This window comes from Mus caroli, chromosome 3, assembly GCF_900094665.2.
Source record: "Mus caroli chromosome 3, CAROLI_EIJ_v1.1, whole genome shotgun sequence".
In the NCBI taxonomy this organism is placed as follows: Eukaryota; Metazoa; Chordata; class Mammalia; order Rodentia; family Muridae; genus Mus; species Mus caroli.
In genome coordinates, this window is record NC_034572.1 from 110,358,674 (window position 1) to 110,384,730 (window position 26,057).

General features: G+C 42.4%; 1 protein-coding gene and 1 long non-coding RNA gene across 3 annotated transcripts in view; one reads left to right on the top strand and one right to left on the bottom strand.

Moving 5' to 3' along the window:
* Mfsd14a (major facilitator superfamily domain containing 14A) overlaps positions 1-20,177 on the bottom strand; it is a 29,975-nt gene extending 9,798 nt beyond the window's left edge. Inside the window, exons 1-7 of the mRNA XM_021158437.1 lie at positions 19,895-20,177; positions 10,000-10,095; positions 7,082-7,144; positions 6,334-6,461; positions 4,127-4,241; positions 515-733; positions 62-175 (exon numbers count right to left, since the gene is read on the bottom strand). Of these exons, the coding sequence (XP_021014096.1) occupies positions 62-175; positions 515-733; positions 4,127-4,241; positions 6,334-6,461; positions 7,082-7,144; positions 10,000-10,095; positions 19,895-19,978 (819 nt within the window). The 5' untranslated portion in view covers positions 19,979-20,177. The remainder of the gene's footprint in view (positions 1-61; positions 176-514; positions 734-4,126; positions 4,242-6,333; positions 6,462-7,081; positions 7,145-9,999; positions 10,096-19,894) is intronic.
* On the top strand, positions 19,475-21,627 carry LOC115030615. 2 transcript variants are annotated; one of them, XR_003836199.1, is made up of 2 exons: positions 19,475-19,723; positions 21,130-21,627. It is a non-coding gene; the product is annotated as an uncharacterized LOC115030615 (long non-coding RNA). The 2 variants fall into 2 exon arrangements; XR_003836200.1 differs by lacking the exon at positions 19,475-19,723 and adding an exon at positions 20,906-20,953.
* Positions 21,628-26,057: the final 4,430 nt, after the last annotated feature.

Genomic DNA, 26,057 nt, shown 5'->3' on the forward strand with positions numbered 1-26,057 from the left:
GAAACTCTGCTCTGATATCAGTGCTAAACAGGACAAGTGCACTTCGGTAGGACGGCCTCACCTGTCTGAGGTATAAGAAGAAGCTGGAGTACTGGCCGGCTTCAGGAAGGTAGGAGAGAAACACCGTGATACAGATCAGCAGCACTATGGAGTCCTGGCCCACTTTTTTTAAAGACTAGAACAGGAGAAACACAACACATGCTTACATCAAAACCTCACGCTTACAACTAGTTTTCTCCTTTTTTTTCATCCTACTCAAACTAGTCTGAAAAAGATTTCAAAGTGTTAATTTTTTTTTTAATTCCTTTTGGTGGTGCATGCTTCTATTTGCAGAACTAAGGAGGCTGATACAGAGTGATCTCCAATAATAGGCCACTTTGGGCTGCATAGTTAAGACCCTGTTAATAATAAATACACAGATAAACTTTAAGATGCCTCCCAGCCCCCAAGCATCCAGAGAGAAGTATCTCATCCCACTGAGTCAGGTATTCTCTTTTGCCAAGGGGAAACTTACTGCAAAGGGGTCAGCCTGTTCCCATGAAATGGGAGCTCCCCACGATGCTGGACGCATCTTCTCAGGCAATGACTCTGGCACAGCAACAAGGATAAAACAGATGTCTAGCAGAGCTATCGCTGTAGCAAGGACCACCACTAAGCTGTCCCCATACACTCGTCCAAGGTAAGCTCCAATTGCAGGGCTGGTAACTAAGCTGGCAGCGAACGTAGCAGAAACCTACAATCAAGAACAGAGAAGGGGTTTATGTGGGGCTCCCCTGTCAACACGCATTCCTGCTCTGCAAGCCCAGCCGCAACTGTATGCTTGCTGTGCTCCCTTCCCTCGCAGGAAGGTCAGCACATCAGCTTCTTGCTTAAGGAGATGATCCAGCCTCTCAACTTCCTTTTAAACTTTGGAGCCTTTTGTGTGAGTATATCCTAAAGACCAACTCATAGGAGAACAGACCTACAAGCTAACAAGGAACTGAAAGGAGACTGGCTGGGGAAGGGAGGAGCCCAGAGCCCATGAACAACACACCCTTCCTGCCCTGTGCTGTCCTCAGCACAGTATCCATCCCTTGCACTCTCTATAAACAGTCTCAAATCATTCACTGCTGTAAGGGAATCAAATTCACTGTGATTTTTCTCATCAAAATTAAATAGATAATTAAATGTTTATTATGATATATATTTAGGGCTAGCTGAAATCAGACTTAGAGACTTTTAACAGAAGGACCAGGAAGAGCAAATATACCTGTCAGTGAGACCTTCTCTCGACCTCTAGAGAGGTGCATACAAGCCTAGCAGAGGCAAAGATTAGAGAGAACCCAGTAACCCCAGACAAAGCTGGCTTATCACACTGGTGAACTGCAAATCAGCAGATGTGAAAGCAGATAACGCCTAATCAAAACCATGGTCTTCAGAAGGAACTAGAAATTAGAGCCAGGACTGGTAACTGCCTACCTAGAGTGAGGCCCTATGTTCACTCCAGTATTCAGAGAAAAAAAAGACAGAAGAAATGAAAATGGAAACTTTACTGTTTCTATGCCATTTTGGCTTTTGAATGTAGCTAATCAACACAATAGTGTTTATTTGCAACTTTATGAATAATGATGAAAATGAATCCAGGTATTTTTTTAAACATTCACTCATGTATGTATGTATGTATGTATGCATGCATAGAAATCAGAGGACAACCTGTCACAGTTGGTTCTTTACATTTTACTATGTGGGACCAAGGAATCAAATTCAGACCATCACCCCTTCTGATCTTTACTGGTATCACACTCATAAATATAAAATAAAATGGAAACAAAAACAAAAAACAAAACCTACAAGCTGCTGTTTGAGGGTCCTGTGTCTCTCACAATTAAATTTTTAAAAAGCTGTATCTTTTAACCCAAGCATCAATCAAGAGGCATTCACCTCTTAATTAACAAAATGTAGTTTGCCCCAAACACAGAAACACTACACAGCAACTTGGATGGATCGGGTAAATCTCAAGAGTGCACTTAGCTGAAAGATCCTAGACATAAAAAGACAGACTTATACTATGCAATTTGTATGACATGTCTACAAAGGCAAAAGCATGTAGACAGAGTGCAGACTGCTGTCTGGCCTCGGGGTGTAGCAGATGATAAATGGGTCTGAATGTTCTTTGGGTCAATGGAGATATTCTAAAACCAGACAGCACGATGTCTCATTATGGCGCCAGAGCACAGAGCAGGAGCTCCCACGTGAGGGGCAGAGGCACTCACCTCCACCATCACACCAGGTGAGCTCACTTCTGCAATGCAGTCAAGGAGCACCAGAGCAGGCTCCCTCTGGGTTTTTCCCTCTCAACCCTGCCAGCCTGTGGCCATTTCTTTTGGGCAGAAAGGAGAGGACTACAAAGCTCACTTTCTCCTGTCTCTACAGCCACATCATCTCTGTGTCAGTGTCATTTGCTAGGCTATGGCTTTAAAGGCTGGAAATGCGTCAGTTGATCTCTGTCAAAACTAAGAAGTGACCAAGCTGGAAAATTCTTTTTGTTGATTTTTCTTTTGAGTGCCTTACAGCTCTGGCTGTCCTGGAAATTGCTCTGTAGACCAGGTTGGCCTTAAATTCAAAAGATACCTGGGTCTGCCTCTGGCTCCTGGGGTTAAAGATATGCACAACTAGCCTTGTGGAGTTTTGTCTGTCATGCCAGCGCAGAGGCAGCAGTAAGCCAGCCTGGGTATAGTAAAGTCCTCTCTAAAAAGAAAAAGGCTTTGGCTAGGAAAAAATTTAGTTACTTCAGTATAACCCTAAGCTCCAACTGTATTATCGTGACAGTTGTACAACTCTACACGGAATGGATGAATTTAAGTATACTTCAAGAAACCTGGTTTTCTAAAAACAAAAACAAAACAAAACAAAAACCAACCATCACCAAAACAACAACAAAAACCCCACTGGCTATCATCAGCCTCATTATTATTTACAGGTTTAACCCCACAACTAAAACCACTAGTACTTCTTTTGAGTTTGCCCCTACATTTCTCCCTACCCTTCCTTTCCCAAATTCTTCCACCACCCTCATTTTTTGCAATACCTTTGAATCAGCAATCATCTTTCACGGAACTAAGGCTCAGGCAGCTACAACACCCAGTCCTTGTTTATCACACATGTATCTCATGTTTGCTCAAACTCCTCACTGCCCTACAGCTTTCTGACTAAGTAACAGTATATGACTATGGTTCTGACAGTCATTTTATTCTTAGATTTGAAAGGAAATCAGACTGAACTGCAATTAGTCACTATAAATATCAGCAAGCAATTGTCTGAGGACACTCTTTCCACCTTACGAGGTGTGTGTGCACGTATGCAGGGCCGGTCTACCATGATACACATATGGAGGTCAGAAGAACTGCAGAAGTCAGTTCTTTTCTACCATGTGGGTTCTGGAGATCCAAACTGGGTCATCAGGCAGGCCAGCAAGCCCGTTTACATGCTGAGCCACCTCTCTGGCTCTGGTTATTACACTTTTTTTTTTTTTCCGAGACATGGTTTCTCTGTGTAGCCCTGGCTGTCCTGGAACTCACTTTGTAGACCAGGCTGGCCTCCAACTCAGAAATTCGCCTGCCTCTGTCTCCCGAGTGCTGGGATTTAAGGCGTGCACCACCATGCCCAGCTGGTTATTACACTCTTAAAAGGAATTGTGTACACATATACACAGACACACAAAGCCTCAAAAATGGTTTACCAAACCCTAATCTAAATGTTAGCCTCTTATATTTTAGATTAATTCAATGAGTTATTAAATGAGTAGTAATTTTATTTCCTTATTTTAGAATTCAATTAAAAATGATAACACAGATAGATAAACAATCGTTTAAATTATGACAACACGTATAGATAGTTCCTGAATAGTAACTGTCAAAGCTTGTATGGTTCTAGATTTCTGAGTCTTGTTTAATTAGCCTAGATTAAATGATTGATATACATCAGTCTCCTTAATTCTGAGATTACAGACATGAACCATCACATCTCTGAAAAGACTTAAATGCAATTTAACGTGTGCCTTTAAGTGTACTTCTTGCAGAAAGGGACACTTACTACAGACATTTTATAGCAGACACAGAAGCCTGCAGGAAGGAAGCAGTATACATACCAGCCCGTAAGCCATACTCCTTTCATGCTCTTGAGTTATATCTGCTACATAGGCAAATACCACAGAGAAGGTTACTGCAAAAACCCCAGAAACAGAGATAACAGCAAAGTACCACCTAAGAATGAAAGGCAAGCAAGAAAACCTGGTTAGTACAAGCACCATTACTTAAAATGCTTCCTCCTGTCTATTAGTTACAGTACGAACAACTCATTTCAGCCAGGAACTTTCTAGGACAATGCATAAATGATCACATCTGTAAATCCTAGGCCAGTTACTAGGAAAATGTATAGCTAGAAATGACCCTTCCTAGCAGCTCAGCCTCTACAGAGAATTCAGCACTTAACATTAGGCAATATATTCTGGCAACAGTTAAACTGCCAAAGGCTCTGCTATTCTATAAAAAACAGCAATAAGATAAAAACCAGTATGATTCATGCCTGCACACAGACAAGTCCCTGCATGCTTGTATACACAAGGTACATTTTTCCCTCCAGTTATTTTTGGCTCTCCAATTGTTGGCAAAACAAACTCTTTACACTGAAGAAACCTAAATGGCAGTGCTCATAAAATTAAGACAGCTACTGTAAAGGAGAAACAGGTGGGAAGGTGGCTCATGGGTAAGGAGCTTGCTGTATGAGCATGAAGAACTGAATGCTGACCCTCAACACATACGTATACATGAAAAGCTGGGCATAGAGGTGAGCCTATCACCGCAGCACTAGAGCATGGAGCGGGCACTCACAGCCAGTCAAGTCTAGCATAAAAAGTGTGCTCTCTCAGCTTGGCCACTTTCTCAAAAATCAAGGTGGAGAAGTAATTGCCACTAATAAGGCCAGTATTAATCTGGTCTCCACCTTTAGTCATTAACATTCACACTACCATTCCATCAGGACTTTAGTGCTACTAAAAGTTTTCAATCATAGTCCTTCCCAAAATACATTTTTTGCTAGATTCCTTTGGTTAAGATTTCATTTGTACCTTCAGCATGTTCATCAGAGCCTTGAGTTTTAAAGCTGGCATTTAAGCTATGAGAGAAGACCCTTTCACATATTTCCTAAGTATTTCTAGACACTCACTGGAAATATCTATGCCATGGAGTACAAAGAGCATTAGAGAAAAAAATGTACACAGACATATCCCTGCTGGTTGGGGCATTTGTTCTTCTGTGTGTATGATCTTGTTCTCCTTTTCTCTAGGTGAAGAATAACACACATGTGCTTTTGTTTGTTTTCTGCTTTTCAGGACAGGGTTTCTCTGTGTAGCCCTGGGTGTCCTGGAACTCACTCTGTAGAAAAGGTTGGCCTCAAACTTAAGAGATTCACTTGCCTCTGTGTGCTGGGACTAAGGGTGTATGCTGGAACAACCCCAGTTATAATCCTAATTTTTATTAGAGTGGCTGAGAATGTTCTTGTAATACAAGCATAGAGAAATCCGACCAAAGATATGTGTTCTGTAGGTAAGAGCAGGATTTAAAAGAAGGTGGTATTGAAGGCTGTGTGCCTGTAACCCAGCACTCTTTGTGACACTGGGCAGGATTCAGAGATCAAGCCCAGTCTGTGCTACATAACAAGACCTTGCTGCAAAAACAAAGTAAAACAAAACAGAACACATCAAAAGCCAGCAAAGTTTGTAGTCACACTTTCCGTCGTTCCCCTAAGGCTGATTAGACAGTGGGGGCTCCAGGAATGCTACGGTGACTGCAAAGGGAGCGGAGGCAGAGTGAAGTCTGGGTCTCTACAACTTACACTCAGGCTCTAGACTGCTGAACTCAAGAATCTTCCTGATATGAAAAAGAATAAACAGATTTTGAGCAATTATCATTTTGAGCTTTTTTAATAAATCCATTCCTAATGAATATAGATAGGGATGAACTGTACAAAATCCCTACTTAAGAAAATACACGACGTCAGCACATCTCTCCGGTTTCTAAAGATTGCTTTGAAATCTGGGCCATGAAATGCAAAAGCACGTTCACTTGCAGATCTCGATGCTTCTAGCAGCAGCATCTAATTGCAAACCCTCACCACATTATTCAGATACTGGGTTTCAGCCCCTTGAGCCTTCTTATCTGTGTCAAAGAAAAAAAAATACTAAGAATAAAATTAAATCTAAACAGCTAAGTGCAGCAGTGTCTAAGGAAAGGACAGGAAGTGAAGGAGCACCAGGAGAGTGTCGGCAGACCTGGCCGCTTCACTGCACACACTTACCACGGGCTGATCTTCATCAGAGGAATAGGGGCACATGTGAAAAACACTGTTAGCAGCAGGAAGGACTTTCGGCCCCAAACATCAGAAAGAGCACCAATAAGTGGGGCACTGAGGAATGACAACAAACCCTAGAAATCAAATGGTAAAAAAGGATGGATGCTCAATATGCATGAGCCAACAATCAACTCTTCTGCTGGAACAAAAAACGTTATAGCAACTCGACTTCCAGGATAAATAAATCATCGAGTTTTAAATAAACAGTGATTTACTTCTCACCTACATATTGTTTTAAAATTTCTTTAGGTTGGCTAAGGAAATCTGTTGGCTTCTGCCTGAGTATTAACTATGAAATGCTAATGTACTTCCAACTACAGGAATTAAACCAGCAATTCTGGAAGACTATCACAGGTTATCTGGTTTATACTGGTAAAAAGACTTTATAAAAAGACTATAAGGATGAAGGGTTTTGGGGAGTAAGTTTTTTCTTTCTCAACACTCTCCGTAACACTTAAGGTTGTAATGTTAAAAGAGCACTAAAACCTCTTAAACGAGAATTCTAATATAAAAATAAGAAATATAAAGTCAGAGTCAAAGCTTATATAAAACCCAGAGTCCAAAAAGAATTAACTAATAACTCAAATTATACTCTAGTTATAAAAACTTTATTCCTCAGGGATACAATCAGCATACAAAGCTATAAATATAAATACACGTGTGTATATGTGCACACACATAGAATTAACCATACCTTTACTCCTTGAATGAGGCCATTCATCAGAAATGTATGTTTAGGGAAGGTTTCATGCAATACCTAAGACAAAGAAAAAACCACATTACATTTTACTCTCGATAAATTGTCCACATTAACATTTTCAAACAACTCCTGTCCTTGGTTTTTCTTTTTCTTTTTTTCTTTTCTTCCTTCCTTCCTTCCTTCCTTCAAGACAGGGTTTCTCTGTGTCGCCCTGGCTGTCCTAGAACTTGTTCTGTAAACCAGGCTGGCCTTGAATTCAGAGATCCACCTGCCTCTGCCTCCCAAGTGCTGGGATTAAAGGTGTGGGCCTCCTCCGCCAAGCTCAAACAACCTCTTATAATGTAGTCTAGTTTTATTTCATATGGATTTCCAGGTTAGCATGGTGCTGTGGGCTCTTAGCGATGGAGCAACTGAGCTCCCTCATCTGGCTTGGAAGCCAACACTTCTTCCACTTAGAACACTGCCTGTTCTGACAATGGGGAGGCCACGAGAGGAAGAATGCTGCTGAGCATACTCAGGACATTTTGCAAGAACCAAGACATCTCCCCTTTCCTTTAGTTCCTCTTCTTGCCAATGACAAGAGACCTTGGAAAACATATTTTTTATAAATAAAAAATGAGACACTTAGGAGACTGGAGGAGAGCTCTATGATAGAGCCTTGCCTGGCACAGACAAGGCCCTGCCTGGGAGTTATACCCAGCAGAGATGGAAGATGAAAATAACAAGTAAATGTGAATTAAAGAAGCACATGAATGAGAAAAAGCATGTTTCTGCTTTTGTTTTTATTAATATTCCAAGATTTTAAATCAGCAGCTCCTAACCTTGTAGGCTTTCAGCTTTATTATCACAACCTGGAGAGGAGTAGGAGGAAAGACCTCACCAGCATCCACCACTAAGTTGGCAACACTGCTAAGCAACCTACTATGCACAAGGCAGTGCTCTCTTATTTGTTGGGAATAATAATTATCTAGTTTCAAAATAGCAAAGTTACAACTGGAGGTTTTAGAGTACGTGACCAGCATGCATGAGGCCCTACACTCATTCCAGGACAGGAAGGGAGGAAGTGAGTGAGCACTGCTGGCCTGAGGTATCTTTTTCTCAGTTTTTAAAGGGTTTTATTTGTGTGTATGTGTCACATGCTTGTTAGTATCTATGGAGGCCAGAAGAGAACGCTGGGTCTCCTGAAGCTGAAACTGCAGACGGTTTTGAACTGCCAGCAGAGGTGCTGGGAACCAAACTAGGGTCCTCTGATGAAGAGCACATGCTCTCAGCCATGAAGTGACATCATCTGTTAGTTACAATAAAGGCCCAAGGAACTGAAGCAGGGACTCTGCACCACACTCAACTTCAGCTTTAAACAGCTTTATCAGGACTGGGAATAAACAGAGTTCAGAGGCAGAGAACTCATCAGCTTGCATGAGGAAGCCCTACACTCTTTTGTTCAATTTTACTCAAACAAGCTTTAAGGCCTAGAAATTTTGGAAGCACCACTGAACAGATAACACATTATAATTAATTGTCTCTATTTGACTTACTCTCATCATGGCAGAGGTGAAGGCCACCAAGAAGCTACACATTCTTGTCACGCCTCGACACACAGTGGGTAGGATTTCAGGAGAACCTTCCCATCAGACTTAACACAGTTCTATCCTGTGACTTCAGCTCCTATGCAAGCTGAGGCAGGGGTTACAGAGTTTACGGCAAGCCTGGGCAGCATAGTGATAACCCTTCAGGAGCTAGTGTGCGTGAGCACCCCATACACACACACTTACATTCTGAACAACTATGGATCCATTTTAGGTAAATTAGCTCTACTTTTTTAAAAGAAAAGGACCTCGATCAAAATGCATTCAAACTGGCATTCTTATAGCTAAGTATATTACTGAGAGAGCTATCCTAGCTTTAAATAAATGACAGATTATAAAGAAAAACTACTTATTTGAAGATGATTATGGCCTGTGTATTCAAAGTAACCTTGTTAAACATCAATATTTTATATACAAAAAGCAATGATTATGTAGGTGTAGATAAATCTGCCATGCAATATGGATTGTGAACATTTTTAGACTCTTGCAATCTACTTACATGGTCATTTGATTTTTTTTAATGAACCATCTTTAATGTCTCATGAGTATAAAATGATCAAGCTCATGACCATACATACAAGTAAGCAAGTGTTTTAAATTTCTCTTCTCGGGGCCTGGAGAGATAAATGGCTTAATGACTAAGCACTCGAGAGCTGCTCTTCTAGAGGCTCAAAACTACCTGCAAATCCCCTTCAGGAAACCCAATAACTCTATGCAGGCACCAGGCGCGCTTGTGGTGGACATACACACAGGCAGGCAAAATACCCACACATGTCATTTCTTAAAAATTCTACTCTGAGCTTCTGTAAGCTACTTGCACCTTTCCAGACACAGACTCCTCTATGTATGTTTTTCCTCTATGTTTCTTTTTCCTCACTGACAGGAGGAAATTATCCATCACCTGAATTGCTGGTTTAGTAAAACAGTCTTCTATGATTCCAAATCTTGAAAAACATGTAACATCACTTTTAGCCTTTGTAGATCTTGAGCTCAAATGAAACAAACTGACTTAGGAGAAGAGAGCTATGCAATTTACCTCAAAATAGTTATGTTGAGTAATAAGGGCCCTGGATTTCACCTTCCTTAAACCAATCAGTGTAAAAGTCCCCCCTCTCTCCCTACCGATCAGGATGACCATGTCTCTGCTGGGACACACCCACACGTGTGCCACCACCCTAGATCAGGGATACTTGCAAGAGATAACAAAAGCAGTAAGTACAGGCCACTTCTCAGGAAATGACCAGTTAGTGTCGGATAGCTATGGAAAGGAAAACAGGCCACCTTTTCTGCCATAGAAAACTAGTATGTACATTAAGGATTACTTACCACCAATGTGGGTGCTGTCAGTAGTCCCCAAGCAAAAAACTCCAAAAAGATGACAATAACCGCATGATACACACTAGGGGAGCCTATTCCTTGAGGCTGTAGAAAGACAGATTTTCAAAAGTTAAAAGTTAACAGCGTGCTCCGGAATAACTCACAATGATGAAGATATTCAATACTTACTGAGTAAGAACATGCTACCTAACAATGGGGAGACAGCTGGTCTAAACTGCACTTTGGACTCTTTAACCAATTTTAGTCTTTCAGTTGAGGATCTGCATTCAAACAAACACCTACGGTATTCTGTCACAACAAAGACAAGTTAACACACACACTGGTTAGGAATAAACTCCAGGGCGGAAAAGATGGCTCAGGTTAACAGCACTTGTTAGTCTTTCAGATGACCTGGGCTTGATTCCCAGCACCCACACCCTTGTTAACAGCCATCTGTAACTCCAGTCCTAGGGGATCTAACACCCTCTTCTGGCTTCTGCAGGCACCAGGCACACATGCAGTGCAAACAGGCAAAACAATACGCAAAAAATAAAAATAAATAAATCCTTTTTTAAAAAAGTGGATGTGTGTGGGAAGTGACTCCAGCACCCAGGGGGCATTCGATGACGCTACACCATGCATACTGCCTTAGGGATAACAATTAAATCCCTGACCCTCTCTCTTTTTGTATCCTATGGCATACCAGAGTGGCTAACACCTACAACCTGACTCTTACTGACAGTTATGTGGTTGCTAGGTGACTGAGGGTAGTCTACACACTGCCCTGCACTAACAATGACTCAACTTACTGTTTCCAACTTTACAACAGCACAAAGGCAATACAGATTGAGAAGCAAGCAGGCAGCAAATTTTGACTTCTTTCCAGGGGTTGTGATCTACAGCACAAAATTCTCGTGGCACTGAGCAGTGGCTGCAAGCCGGAGCTCCCAGCCAGCAGTGTAGTTGGGCTAAGGAAGGACCAATGGTTCCCCCAGCCCCCCATACACTGAGTGACACTGCCTCAAGAGCTCTGCTGACTCTCAACGGTGCTGTGTGCTGTGGATGACAGCACTTTCTGCTCTCACAGAGAAGTAACAGTTTAGTTACAGAAAACAAAAACTTCTCTAAGTGTTCAATTTGTATACTTATTTTATATACTTGTACATCCAGGGATGCATAAAAATTCCTCAGGAGAAAAGTTTAAAGAACACTCATCTGATGCCCCCCTTTCCATTCTCAGTGGGAAAGTGACAATTATTCCACCAACTCAAGCAGCAAACTTAAACGTCAGTATGCCTACAAACTGAACACATTAAACAAGATAAAATTTACAAATAGTGACCTAATTCAAACAGTCATCAATATTTAGGATGGAGCCTAACTTTAGGACTGGTCTGTGTCTCACTCATTATTTTAAGATAATCTCTAACAAAAAATATTTCACATAATGGACTTCCTACTTTATACCTCGAGAAGTCAACCTACTGTGAAGGATAAGCAGCCACATCTGCTTTCAAAAAGACAAAACCAATTTCAGGGATCTTGATGCACCTCGAGTAAAGTACCAACTCTAGCTCTGGCATCTGAGCATCAAACCCAGGCTCCACAAATGCTAGACACGAGCTCTACCACCAAGCTATACCTCCAATCCTTAAATCTTATCCTTACAGACACTTCCAAACTGAAACAATGTAAGCAAAAACTTGTGCTTTTAAATAACTGAATATTTTAAATCATATGTACTTCTCAGAATACTACTTCAGAAAAACTATTTACCAACAAGTTTACTACAATAATCTTCAACTTTTGGCAGATACCATGATTAAATGGGTAAGCAGTAATCCTAACTATATTTGTTTGAACAAAATACATAATCTAAGAAAACAGCTTGCTAATTTATCCACATAAACACCCATTTGAAGCCAATACTGAAGCATAAGCTACGGAGGTGCTGCCTACCACACACCTACCAAAGATAGTACAGCTGGTACTCTACAGCAAGGGATTCTGCATCCACCAATCCCACCAGCTGCACATCAGAAATCATGTTCATCCTGAACACGCAGCTCTTCTGTCGTCATTGCCTAGGAACCAGTCTGCCAACCGCCACAGAGCAGAGGCGCTGCATGAGAAGTACAAGTAACCTGGAGATAAGAACGTGCACAGGAGGCTGGGTATCTATTATTTACAAATAGTATGCCATTTTTGAGCATCAGCATCTTCTGGCATGGGAGGGGAGTCTTGGAACCAGTCCCAAGGATATGAAGGGGAAAAGAAATACCTGCATAGTGAAGTTCCTGGCCAGCTCAGGCTACATGAGACCCTATCTCCAAAAAAAGTCAGTCTTCCTAAGTTACTATACAGAACTGTACATTTTCATATATACACATATGCATTATAGGCTAGATCTGCATACAAGGGGGAAATGTATATTTTCCCCCTAAGTTTGGGTTACCCTCACGTAATATATTTTCTGGGCCCTCCTTTTTTTGTAAATCTCATAATTCCATTTTTTCTTTATAGACTCTTCCACTCTGTGCATGTGTCACGTCTTCCTTATCCACTCATCTGCTGACGAGCACACTAGGCCAGTTCCATCTCTTTACTATTAGGAGGTGTGCGTGTCAGAAAAGTGCAGCATTAGGAAGGAGACTAAGAGGTGACACTAGGTGCCACGGAAACAAATGGCAAGCAAAGGACATGAGGCACGGAGGAGGACACAAAACTACCCTTTTCCAAGTTTCAATTGTCATAATTCTTTTCTTTTTTCTGTGTTAATCAGGGCATTAAATATAATGGAGTTCAGCTGGTAAAAAACGCCTGCTGCAACAAACCTCAAGGCCTGAGGTCAGCCCCCAGGACCCACGGAAAGATGGAAGGAGAACTGAGTCCTGAGGCTTGTCCTCTGACAAGGATCCATGTCCTACGACATGGATGCTTGTGGCATCCATGACATACTCACGAGCACCTGCTCACACTCATAAACAACAGTAACAACGACGATGATGATGTAACAGTCAAAGTAAAAAGAGTAATAATGGGTAAAGGTAAGACCTTAGTTGAAGCTCGCAGGCTTCAGAAGAGCCACTCTACTGTACTGAGAGGCACTGAGATGTGCAGTTAGGGACTGGGCAAGCACTTAAATGGCTACCTTGGTCTTGCTGTGTAATGATTTTATTTGTGAATTCACTATAATGAACTGATTTGATTTAGTACAAAGAACTTTCTAGCTTATCAGTGGTGTAGTACCATGCCTACATTTACAAAAAAAAAACAAACAAAAAAAACCAATGAAGACCTTATAAAAAACAAGTGACCCTGGGCTGGGGAGATGGGTAGTGGTTAAGAATACTTGCGTCTCTTCCAGAGAACCTGGGCTATATTTCCACCACCTACATTGGCTCACAACCATCTGTATTCTGCAACCTCAGTTCCAGGGAACCCAATGCCCTCTTGGCCTCCGAGATCATCAGAGCACACAGCAAGCAAAACATCCATGAGCATACACTAGATATAAATAAGTCGAAATAAATAAACGAATGTACTCTAAATAAATCTAACAAAATTAAATCTCAATAAAATATATAATTCACCTTAAAACTGTGTGGCTCATATCCTTAAACAGTAGTGTTATAATTAGTATACACTACAAAAGACAATGACTTAACAATTGATAGGATGTTTTCTGAATGGCACAAGTTGCTTTGGGTCCAAGCACCTTCCTTTTCCTTTGTCTTTGAGCGATTGGGATTTATTTGAGTGCAGCCCAGACTCTCCTGCACAACCTGCTCCCCACACTGACCCAAGAGTGCTCACTTCAGATGCACGCCGCCGCCTTTCTCAACTTTACTTCTTAGTCCTAGAAACTTTAACCATGTCTTTGTATGCACTAAAACTGAGAGCCAACATCTTTATTGCAAATTCACCAATGCCATCATTACTCTCATGGGTAAAATGGTGGTTGGCAAACTACAGACAGGATTTAACATGTAGTAAGTGACCTACTCTACAGTTACTTTTGCTGTTCTCAAACAGTCCCACTCTTAAATCTGAGAAAGACTACTAAACCCGGGGGGGGGGGGGGGAAGACACTCAAAAACATTTCCATTACAATCGGAAACAAGAGAGGGTAATCACTTCCTTTACTTACTCAACAGAGCACTGAGGTCTTAGCTAGAGCCGTTAAGATAAACAAAAGGGACACAGAGGGAAGGACAAAGCCAAACATTCCTACTGGCAGGTTAGATAATTCTGTAAATTAGAGCCTAAAGACAAAACTCCAATAAAATGTCAATAAACACTCTCACTAACATACAAAATTAGTACACTTCCTATACATAAGTAACAAATGCTCTGAGAAGAAAATTAGGAAAATAATCCCACTCACAACTATCTCAAAATAAATAAATATTAGAAGATCAGAGAGCTGACTTAGCAAGCGAAGATCACTAGCTGCTCTTGCGGAAGGTCCAGGTTTAAATTGCAGCACCCACACAGTGGCTCTCCACCATCTGGAAAGCCAATCCCAGGAGATCCATGCTCTCTTCTGGTTGCCAACGACACCAGCCACAAATGCGGTACACAGATGTAATCAGATAAAAAACTCATATACATAGAAGTAATAAATGTCTTAGAGAAAACATAACTAAAGCAGTGAAAGAAACCTATGATGAAACTTGAAAACACTGAAGAAAGTAACGAAGTGGAAGGACACTGGGAAACAGCATGGCATGGCATGGCCACCGACTGGAAGCATCTTGGAAAATGACCAGCCTACAAAAAGCTATCTAAGATTCAATGCAATCCCCATCAAAATTCCAATGCCATGCCTCAAACTAGAAAATAAAAGCAATCCTTAGCAGAAAGACCAACACTAGGGCATAATAATGTCCTCAAACTATATGATAGTGGCATAGTAAACAAACAAACCCAGCCTGGTATTGGCACAAAACAGTCACGGTAAGTTAAACAGAAATGAAAGGAGAATCCAGAAATAAACCCACACAGTTACAGCCACCTAAATTTTGACAGCTGCATAGAAACATGTCCTGGAGACAGGAGAGCTTCTTTAACTAACGGATTTCTAAATATGACATAATAAACTAGATCCCTAGATTTCACCTTTCACAAAAAACAATTCAAAATGGATCAAAGACCTGAATCATGGAACCCGAGGAGCAGGCAAGGATTTTCTAACAGGAAACAATGTCAGGATGGACAGGTGGGTTACATGAAAGTAAGGAGCGTCTTTCTGTACAGCAAGGATGGGACCCGCTAGAGAATGGGAGAAGATCCCTGCTAACCATGCATCTGACAGCTTATACAAAGAATTAAAAAGGTAAGCAGTAAATCAAACAACCCAATCAATAACTGGGCAAATGAAATGAAAACAAACACATGAAAAAATGTGTCATCTCACAAGAGAAATACAAATTTGCACTGCACTGAAACCCCATCACTTTAACCAGACAGTCACTCAGAGGGAAAAACACAAATGCCAGCTAGGAGGCCAGCAAAGGGGAAGCCTCGTGTACTGCGGGTGGGGATATGGACAGCAGTAAGAGGTTTCTCAAACACTAAAAGCACATCTGCTACAAGACCAGGGCCTACCTACTACTCCTTGGTAATACATACCCAAAGGAGCCCAAATCAGTATAGCACAAACATTTGCACACCACTGCTTACTGCAACAATAGTTATGGGAACCTAGTTGCTCCTTAACAGAGGAGCAGAGAAAGAAAACATACATACACACACACACACACACACACACATACATACATATCCACAACTAATATGGCTAGGTGGTGGCAGTGCACATCTTTAATCGCAGCACTTGGGAGGCAGAGGCAGGTAGATCTTAGAGTTTGAGGCCAGCCTGGTCTACAAAGTGCGGTCCAAAAGGACAGCCAGGGCTATAGAGAGAAACCTGCTCTTGAAAAAAATCTAAACAACAAAACAACTAACATAATTTGCATAAAAATCGGTACAACTGGAGAGAGACATTAAGTGAATTAGGTGAGTCTCAGGAAGACAATCCATGTTTTCTGTCATGTATGACTCCTTAATTTTACAAATACACAAAATCATGGATGTATTTATGACATGAAAGTAGAATCAAGTTGTCTAGTGGACCAAAGAAGCCTTGCGAGATGGCAAAAAAGGGAAGGTGGGGCATACTGGGAGCTACTGTCAAAGCACATCACCCGCTGAATGAAAAAAATGCCCTTATGTAATGCAGCACTGTGTGTAACGGATACAAGGCCATGAATAGTTTTAGAAAGGTAAAGTTGTATGTCTAAATAAAAATAACTTCAGAGTCTTAATGTAATCCACATGAACAAAATAGTGATTTATTTTACTTGTTACACTGTATAAATATATCATGTATGTATGTATACACACACATAGTGTAAATATTAAATATATCTCCCCTTAGCTTAATAAACTTAGGTAAGTACTTTTAAAAAATCAAGGGGAGAATAAAATCTGCTAGAAAAATATAACAAAAAAATGTTGCAAACAACTTCAGAGTGAACTTATCTGGTTAAAAATTCCTAATACACACTGAGGACTGTGGCTCACCCATAAAGTGCTTGCTTAGCATTTGTGAAAACCCGGGTTTGTATTTCCAGCAACCTCAACAAAACTCCTCATGCCTACCATCATACAAGTTAATCTGATTTACCTTTGTTCTGCACTACTTAAAGCTGCAACAAATTCGCCGTATCCAGGCCTCAGTGCAGACTGAATACAATTTCAAGGGAAAATAAATAAATTAGTAGCATACGGTGAGGGTACGACTTCACAGCAGAGCACTAGCATGTGTGTGTGAGGTCATGGTTTCAATACGCAGCACAAGTAAGTTTCGCACATTCATTCAGAAGCACTCATTCATTTTTTTCAGTTGATAACTGAATCTACTCTAATTTCTGCCAAATCACTAGCAAGTATTGGTTTCAACAATATTCAAATTAGTTGAACAAACTTAGAACATTAACCCTAAAAAGGAATAAAGAGACTCAGATCACTCATTGATCAACTGTATCAAATACTGTTCAAAGATTGCCACAGAATCCAACGGTATGTTGTCTTTAAAGGCTCGAATTGTAATGTCAGTAACGATAGCTCCACAACAATCTACAACACAACACACGAGAGGAAACCAAAATCAATTTTTCCCTTAACAAAGGAGGTGGGTTGGAGTGGTGAGGACTGGAGAAATGCCCAGGAGTAAAGCTCACCTGCCACCAGCTCTTTCACAGGACCCTAGTTTGATTTCTGGGACCCATATGGTAGCTAACAACCAACCATAACTCCAGTTCCAGGGGATCTGATGCCCTCTTCTCTTCAGCACTCACATGGTGAGACATATATGCAGGCAAAACATCCATACATGTGAAATCAAAGCAATGCTCACAAGAGTAGTCTAATTTATGCGTAGACAGGCAGAAAAGCAGTGTCACCTTAAAACCAAACACACACACACACAAAAGCTATCCATCCATCTACCCACCCATATACTAGAGGCCCAGTGGGATTCAATGATGACAAGAGACAGTACTGGTGTGCTTAAGAATGGAAACTGAAGCCGGGCGTGGTGGTGCACGCCTTTAATCCCAGCACTCGGGAGGCAGAGACAGGCAGATTTCTGAGTTCAAGGCCAGCCTGGTCTACAGAGTGAGCTACAGGACAGCCAAGGCTACACAGAGAAACCCTGTCTCGGAAAAAAAAAACAAACAAAAGAATTGAAAATTGAGAGGTGGCTTAGCCATTCTGGCTGAGCTGCACTTGCAGAGCACTGGTTCTCAGCTCTCACAGGGCAGCTCAAACCCATCTGGAACTCAAGTTCAAGTTCCAGAGAATAGGATTCCCTCTTCTGACCTCCTCAGGCACCAGGCAATCATGCTCAATGCATACATACATTTAGGCAAAAACACGTGTGTGTGTGTGTGTGTGTGTGTACATCTTTGTTTTGTTTTTGAGACAGGGTTTCTCTGTGGAGTCTTGGCTGAACTGAGTTTACTCGGTAGACCAGGCTGGCCTTGAACTCACAGAGCTCCACCTGCCTCTGCCTCCCGAGTGCTGGAATTACCACCTGGCTCATAAATAATCTTAAAAAAAAAAAGGCAGACTGAAAAGGAAAGTGAGGCATAGTAAGATGGGAAAGGACGATGTTCTTAACACCTTAACTTTCCAGAAAAGTTTTCATTGATTTGGTGTGCCATCAAGACATTTTTACTAGTAAAAAGTATTTTGTGTACTAAAGCTTTGTGTACTAAAGCAAGCTAGAAATTTGCTATATCTTTATAAATAGCAAAAAGACTTAAACAAACAGAGCCTCTTCTCACCAGGCACGGCAGCACACATACCTATAATCCCAGCACTTGGGAAGCACAAGTAGGAGGGGCCTAAGTCTGAAGTCATTCCGAACGACCTGAGATCTGTCCTCAGACACAAAACAAAATCCCAACAACAATAAAAACATGTATCTCTTCTCAAAGTCAGAATTTGGAATGACTCTTCTGGAGGCTGACATGAGCTAAGTTTGATCCCCACTATCTCATTAAAAAAATATTTTACAGAGCAAACCAGACAAAAATCCAAACATTATAAAAGGTCTGCTCCTTAATTAGCTTGCTTCTTGTCTTTTGCAAATAAGATTGGTCTTAAATAGCACCTGGCTTTAGAAAATCTGCTTCGCTGTAAGTTTCTCTCTCTAAACCTGACAACGATATTCTTTCCTCCCAGTATAGTTCCTACTAACTTGGTCAAGACAGCTAATGAGAATTCATCAAATACTTTGATCAGGTACAGTAAAAAAGAATCTGGAAAACTCTGAACCCTCTTTTCTCACTAAGTCAAAGCTATGACAACTAATAAATCTGACAGTTAACTGAACATAGCCTGAAATCGTTCCATATGTCCCAAGCTTTCTAAATGTTGGCAGTTGGACTAGGCCATGTTCTCAAATGTCAAAAGAAAGTTGTCATTTATTTCAAACTGATTTCAGCAAATCCTCCGCGGTGGCCTACTTACATATTTAGTGCTTTGCTAGCATTGATCAAGGCTCCGTTAAACTACAAACAAATGGAAAGAAACAATGTCTGCAACTTCACGGCAGAGACACATCTTACTTTTCCATTCTCTTTCGGAACGCGATACCAAAGGAGTCAGCAAAGATCAGAGTGTAGCGCTACAAACACACAGCACAACAAAAGTGAACGTTTGTTTTCCAATGACAAATCCTATATCGACGTCTGGTAGCCCACTGCACAGTGCATAAAGTTTTCTGCGAGTAACGACTGTCTAAAAGGCACATTTTTAGCCTCAGCCCGCCTGCCAGAATCTGTCTCCGATCCTCACGCCATGACCAATTCTAAAGACTTATTTTGAGGCACAAGGTGATGATTTCTCTAAAGGAGAGGGCCCCAGGGAAGGTCAGGCTTCCGACGCCGGGAGAGGGGACGAGCCCGCTCCCCGACAAGGTAGCCGAACAGCTCAGAGCCGCTGCTCCGGCTCCCGGCGACCGCGATGGGACAACGCACGTACCCTGGCCCAGCGGGCNGCGGCGGCGGCCACCCGCCACAGCATACGGAGCGCCAGGCTGCCCAGCCTCCCCGCGCGCCGCGCTGGGCCTGGCGACGCTGCCGAGGGGCCGCCGCCTCCTCCCCGAGGCCGGGCGCACGTGGGCCGAGGCCGCAGGCTCCCGAGGCGCAGTGCCCGGCCGGAGGTACGAGCAGCGTCCAGGGGAGCCAGGCCGCGGAGGCCGCAGGCCGAGACCGCAGCAGCGCCGGCGGCGCGGGAGGGCAGGGCGCTCCCGACCCAGCGAAGGCGGAAGCGGGGGGGAAGAGCGAGCGGGGCCCGCACCCGGGCCGCCCTGCGGCGCGGAACCAGCACTCACCGTGCCTCCGTCCTTAATGATGATCTTTTTGGCCAGCATGATACTGCGGTTCGCGGCCCGTTTCTTTTTCTTCCCCTGGGTCATTTTACCATCCTCGACTCCCGGCGCTGCAGCAGCCACTCAGGGGGCGGGCGGCCCCAGCGGCGAGTGCGGTCCCGCCACTACTGCCGGGCCGAGCCGCTCAGGGCGCACGCCGCCATCTTGAGGGCCCGGCCTGCCTCGGGCGGCGCGTCACATCGTGCGATCAACTGAGTCGCTCGCCACGCCCCCGTGACGCAGCCACGCCCCCACAGTGCGGGCACGCCCCTCCAGCCCTGCAATAGCGGAGGACTGGGAGGTGCCGCGGGAGCGGGTGGAGCCAGATGCTTTGGCTGCCTAGCTTTTCCCCTCTAAGGCGCTGAGCGGTGGCTATTTTAACTGTTTTTCCTTCACAGATGAACTGAAGTTCCAAAAAGTTTTTACCTACTCAAATCTGACAAATAGCTTCTCAGATGCTCAGGCGTCCCAAGCTAATAGCATCTGCATCAAATGCATTCCCACCAAAACAGAATTGAAGGGAACAACGGGAAAGTTTTCCAGGAATGGTCAGTAGCAGGTAGTTTTAGCTGTTGATCTGATGCCCAGCTAGGTCATGCTGGCTTATATACCCCCGCATCCCAGTACATTCTCTCCCAGTGTAAACTAGATGTCATACTTTATAGGCTTTTAAAAATTAGTTTGACTAGAAGACTGGTAGAAAGAGCAGAGAGGTGGAATATGAAATATGATATTAACAATACTGACATTTACTTTGAGGCAGCTCATTATATAGACCAGGCTGGCCTCAAACTGAGAGATCTCCCTGACTACCTCCGATATTGTGATCAAAGTCATGTGCCGCCATGTCTGGCAAAGTCTTCATTTTGGTAACTGTTGGAAAACTTTCTTTTAAATATACCTTCAGTGCTAGGTATGAACGAGCACAACACATGCTTTCCCCCATCAAACTGTTCAATAAAGGGGAACTGGAAACCAAACTGTGGCAACAGCGATTCTGGATGTGGTGGCTAAGTAAGATAAGTAAGATAAATGTTCCCAAACTCACTGCTATTCCTCCCTGGGAGAAGTGGAAGGGGCTCGCTCTCCTGGCTTGTGGCTGGTTAGTGATGGATGACCTTGTTTTAACAGGGCAAAGCAGAAATTACAGCACTGACTTTAGAGGAAAGGTCATAAAAGGTACTGTATGCTTTTTCTAGGCTCTTCATTCACTCCAGCCAGGGGTTGTCGATTGTTATGCCATAATACCAGAGGAACTATGGAGCGGTGCTGCGGTTGAGCTGAAACCACCGACAAAGCTTTGTGGATTATCTTGGAAAGAGATCCTCTACGCCTGGTCAATCCTTGAGCTGACTGCAAACTTTATGAGACCTTCAGCTAGGAATACCCAGCTTAGCCACATTTCTGGGATGGGGTTGTAGCTTTTGGAGTGCTTGTCCTGTAAGCATAGGGCTGCGGATTCTATCACCAACAATCAGTGAACCCAGCATAGAAGTGGATGCCTAGATCTTGGCATGAAGGAGAATCAGGAATTCAAGGACAAATCTGAGAGCAGCCTGGGTGTGGGTGGATTCTTTAGGCCACTGAACATCTGGTTATTTATTACATGGCCTAAGTAACTATTAGACAAGGTAAAGGAGAAAATAGGGGGCACACATGTGAGGGTTACTGTAGCTTTTCTGTAAATTTCAAAATAAAATGTTAAAAATAAACCTGGTTGGATATTCTGTTTCTTCTACTTGCATGCTGACAAGAAATGTAAAATAAGCCAGTTTTCATGGATGGGGAAAGAAAAGCATCTTGGGTGGTAAGGTTTTTCATCATACTTACTTTAAAAATAAAATTCTCATATAGAAACTTCCTTGAAGTCCAACTTCAAGCTGTTGAGAGTGGGAGAAACTTCATAACTAAATCCTGAGATCGTATTTTGGATGGGTGTAGAGGACTAAGAAGGTTGTTTTAAAGCAGGCGTGGTGGTGCATACCTGAGGTCCTGGCATTTGTGTTGTAGAGACAGTGTGACCAGGAGTTCAAGGCCAGCCACAAGCTACATGAAAGCCGGACTGAGCCGGGCGTGGTGGCGCATGCCTTTGATCCCAGCACTCAGGAGGCAGAGGCAGGCAGATTTCTGAGTTCGAGGCCAGCCTGGACTACACTCGAGTTCCAGGACAGCCAGGGCTATACAGAGAAACCCTGTCCCAAAAAACCAAAAACAAAAAACAAAACATAATGAAAGCCAGACTGGAAAAAAAAAATACTATGTGGTTACTCCAACTTTTTATGACCTCCAAAAATCCTACTTCAGCTATATCAAAGTTACTTTTAAAATATGGTTGGTTATTGCCAGTTACTCAAGCTATTTGAATACCTACAATAGTGCTCACCAGTTCTTTTTGAGACTAGGGTTTAAAAAATAGTGTGTATGTTCCCATTAAATAGAAATAACATACCCAAAAAGATGTGACAGGGTAGAACAAAGATGTCAGTGTTCAAATCCTTGAGTGTCAGGGAATTTAGGCACGTAGACAATTAGGTGAGAGCCAAAGCATGAAAATAGTTTAAACAAGTTAGCAAATGAGCCCCAAAGCAAAGTAGGTGCCAAGGTGATCACTGAGAATACACAGAGCTCAGAAAAAGCCTTACAGAACAGAGAACACGATCGTGTAGGAAAAGCAGCACTGTAAATATAGTGACACATATGCTCGCCTTTCAGAAAGAAACCGAGCTATAACCTGGTGGAAATTACTCCCCACAGGAGGCCCTTGCCAATGGAGTGGGACAGACATAGGAACTATGCAGACTTCTTTGTGAACTGTAATTTTTCAGTCACATAGCTTTTAAGTTTTGAATTTGGTAAAAAAAAAATGGCAAATTCAATAATAAAAGCTTACATTTATAAAACTGGATACAAAGGCTGGGTGTGCTGGCGCACGCCTTTAATCCTAGCACTCGGAAGGCAGAGGCAGGCGGATTTCTGAGTTTGAGGCCAGCCTGGTCTACAAAATGAGTTTCAGGTAAGCCAGGGCTATACAGAGAAACCCTGTCTCAAAAAAAAAAAAATTATTCATAAAACTGGATACAAATAAAAACTAATGAGCCTATTTCTGTTGCACTAATAACCATGCAGAGAAGACCTGAATTCCATTTTTTTTTTTCTGAGATATGGTCATACCACATAGGACTGGCTGGCCTGAAACTCACAAAAATCATTCTGCCTCTGCCTCCTGAATCCTGGGATTAAAAGGGTATACCAGACAGCGAGAGGGGGGATGCCTCCTGAATCCTGGAATCAAAAGGGTATACCAGACAGTGAGAGGGGGAGAGGGAAAGGATTGTGGGAGTAGTGGGGGAACAGTGAGTAGGATGTAAAGTGAGTAAGTAAAAAAAATAAAAATTAAAAAAAAAAGTGCATGTTGTCATGCCTGGCCTTACTTTAAGCACACTAACTTTTAAATACATGTTCTTTGAATATACATCTTTAGTGGACAGGCTACATTCTAATAATAAGCAAAATGCAAATGAACTTTTAATTTTACACAGGGTGTTTGTCATTAGAATATTAGTATTGCAGCATTTCGATTCATAATAAAACACAAGTATTATATTAGGAGTCAAACTGTTTCACTGTAAGAAGACAGAGAACACAAACCATGACATCAAACTTTAAGGCCTGCAATCCCCGCACTCAGTAGGCTGGGGCCAGAGTAAGGACTGCATCTGCTTCTCTAAAAGCTAGGAATGAACACAAGGAAACACACCCCACAAATTGAATCAGAAATACTGATTCAAGTGCATGGTCTTAAAAAGATGAATTGTGGGGGCCTAGAGAGATAGCTCAGTGGTTAAAAGAACTGGCTGCTGTTTCTGAGGTCCCAAGTTCAACTTCTTGCAACCACATGGTGGTTTACAACCATCTGTAATGGGATTTGAGTCCCTCTTCTGGTGTGTGTGAAAACAGAGCAACCTTATACAGAAGATTAAAAAAAAATCTTTTTTAAAAAAATGGATCATAGCCAAACACAGTGGCCTATGATCTTTGATCTCACAGCTAAGAAGCAAAGGCAGGTGGATCTCTCTCTGTGAGTTCCAGGACAATCTGGTCTACATGGTGAGTTCCAGGATAGCCAGGTGTACATAGAGGAACCCTGAGAAATCTTAACCTATCCTTGCCTAAGTCATTAACCTAGCAGTAGCAGCCTATGAGCTTGCTTCCAGCTGAGAGGAAGGGTAAGGGTACTAAGTTCAAGGGCATGTACACAAAAGACGATGTGGTATGACAGGCTTTGAGTCTCTGGAAGTCTTGTCCTAGGGAGAGCAACAGAAACTGGGGCAGTGTTTTAGATCAAAGAGAAAACACAAAGTTCAACTGTATCCTCGCTCAAACCCAAAACCCAGTAAAAAGTCATTTTAAAGACAACTGGAAATATTTCAGTATGAACTTGATAAAATCTGAATTGAGTTTTCTCAAGTGTGATAATGGAACTGAGGCCAATAAGGAAAATGTTTTAGGGGCCTACAAGCTGAAACATTTAGGGATTGAGTTTCCTGACAGAAGTAAATCTCTTTAAAAAACACAACACGGACCCAAATATAGCTGTCTCTTGTGAGACGATGCCGGGGCCTAGCAAACACAGGAGTGGATGTTCACAGTCAGCTATTGGATGTATCACAGGGCTCCCAATGGAGAAGCTAGAGAAAGTACCCAAGGAGCTAAAGGGATCTGCAACCCTATTGTTGGAACAACATGATGTACTAACCAGAACCCCGGAGCTCTTGTCTCTAGCTGCATATGTATCGAAAGATGGCCTAGTCGGCCATCAATGGAAGGAGAGGCCCATTGGACTTGCAAACTTTGTATGCCCCAGTATAGGGGAATGCCAGGGCCAAAAGAATGGGAGTGGGTGGGTAGGGAAGTGGGGGGCGCTATGGGGGACTTTTGGGATAGCATTGGAAATGTAATTGAGGAAAATATGTAATAAAAATATTAAAAATAAAAAAAAAAACACAACACAACACAACAAAACAAAAAACAAATGCTAGCTGCTACATATGAGTGGCATGTTAATTTTTTTATGTCTGTGTATTTCAAAATGAAAAGCTAGGTAAAATTTATTTTTAAAAACTGGCTCTAAAGAGATGGCTTAGTGGTTAAGAGCACTTATCTATTTTTGAGAAGACTAAAATTTGGTTCCTAGCAGCCACATCTGGCAGCTTACAGCCCCTAGTAACTCTAACTTCGTGGTATCAGACACTTTCTTCTGGACTCCACTCACACTCATGTACTTACCATAAACAGACACATAGTCATACACAGAATCAAAATACCTTACATTTTTTATCGGGGCAGGTGAGATGTCTCAGCTAGTAAAGGCGCTTGCTGCCAAGCCTGATGATGTGAATCTGATCCCCAAACCCAAATTTACACCCACAAATTGTCCTCTGACTTTCACATGGGCATCACAGCACCTCCACACACATACTAACTAAACTGTTCTTTAATGGACGTGAGTATACTGTAGCTGTCTTCAGAGACACCAGAAGAGGGCGTAGGATCCCATTACAGATGGTTGTGAGCTACCATATGGTTGCTGGGAATTGAACTCAGGACCTCTGGAAGAGCAGTCAGTGCTCTTAACCACTGAGTCATCTTTCCAGCCCCTAAATGTTTTTAAATGTAGTTTTAGGGGACTGGAAAGATGGCTCAGAAGTTAGGAGCAGTAGATGTTCTTCCAAATGACTCGGGTTCAAGTCCAAGAACCGACATTACAGCCCACAACCATCTGTAACCTCAGCACCACGGGCTCCAAAACCTTCTTCTGTTCTCCTTGGGTACCAGGTATAAAAGAACTGCACAGATCTACAAGGCAAAATACCCATACAATAAAAATGCAATTTGAAAAAGCCCAGTACCTAGGAGGGTACAGGAAGAGGAAATACCTGAAGTCAGCCTTAGCTACATAACAAGCTTTAAGACAACCCAGGCTAGACCGTGAGACACTGTCTCAAAGCTAAAATCAACAAAAGAAGTTCTTTAACGCCGGGCGTGGTGGCGCACGCCTTTAATCCCAGCACTCGGGAGGCAGAGGCAGGCGGATTTCTGAGTTCGAGGCCAGCCTGGTCTACAAAGT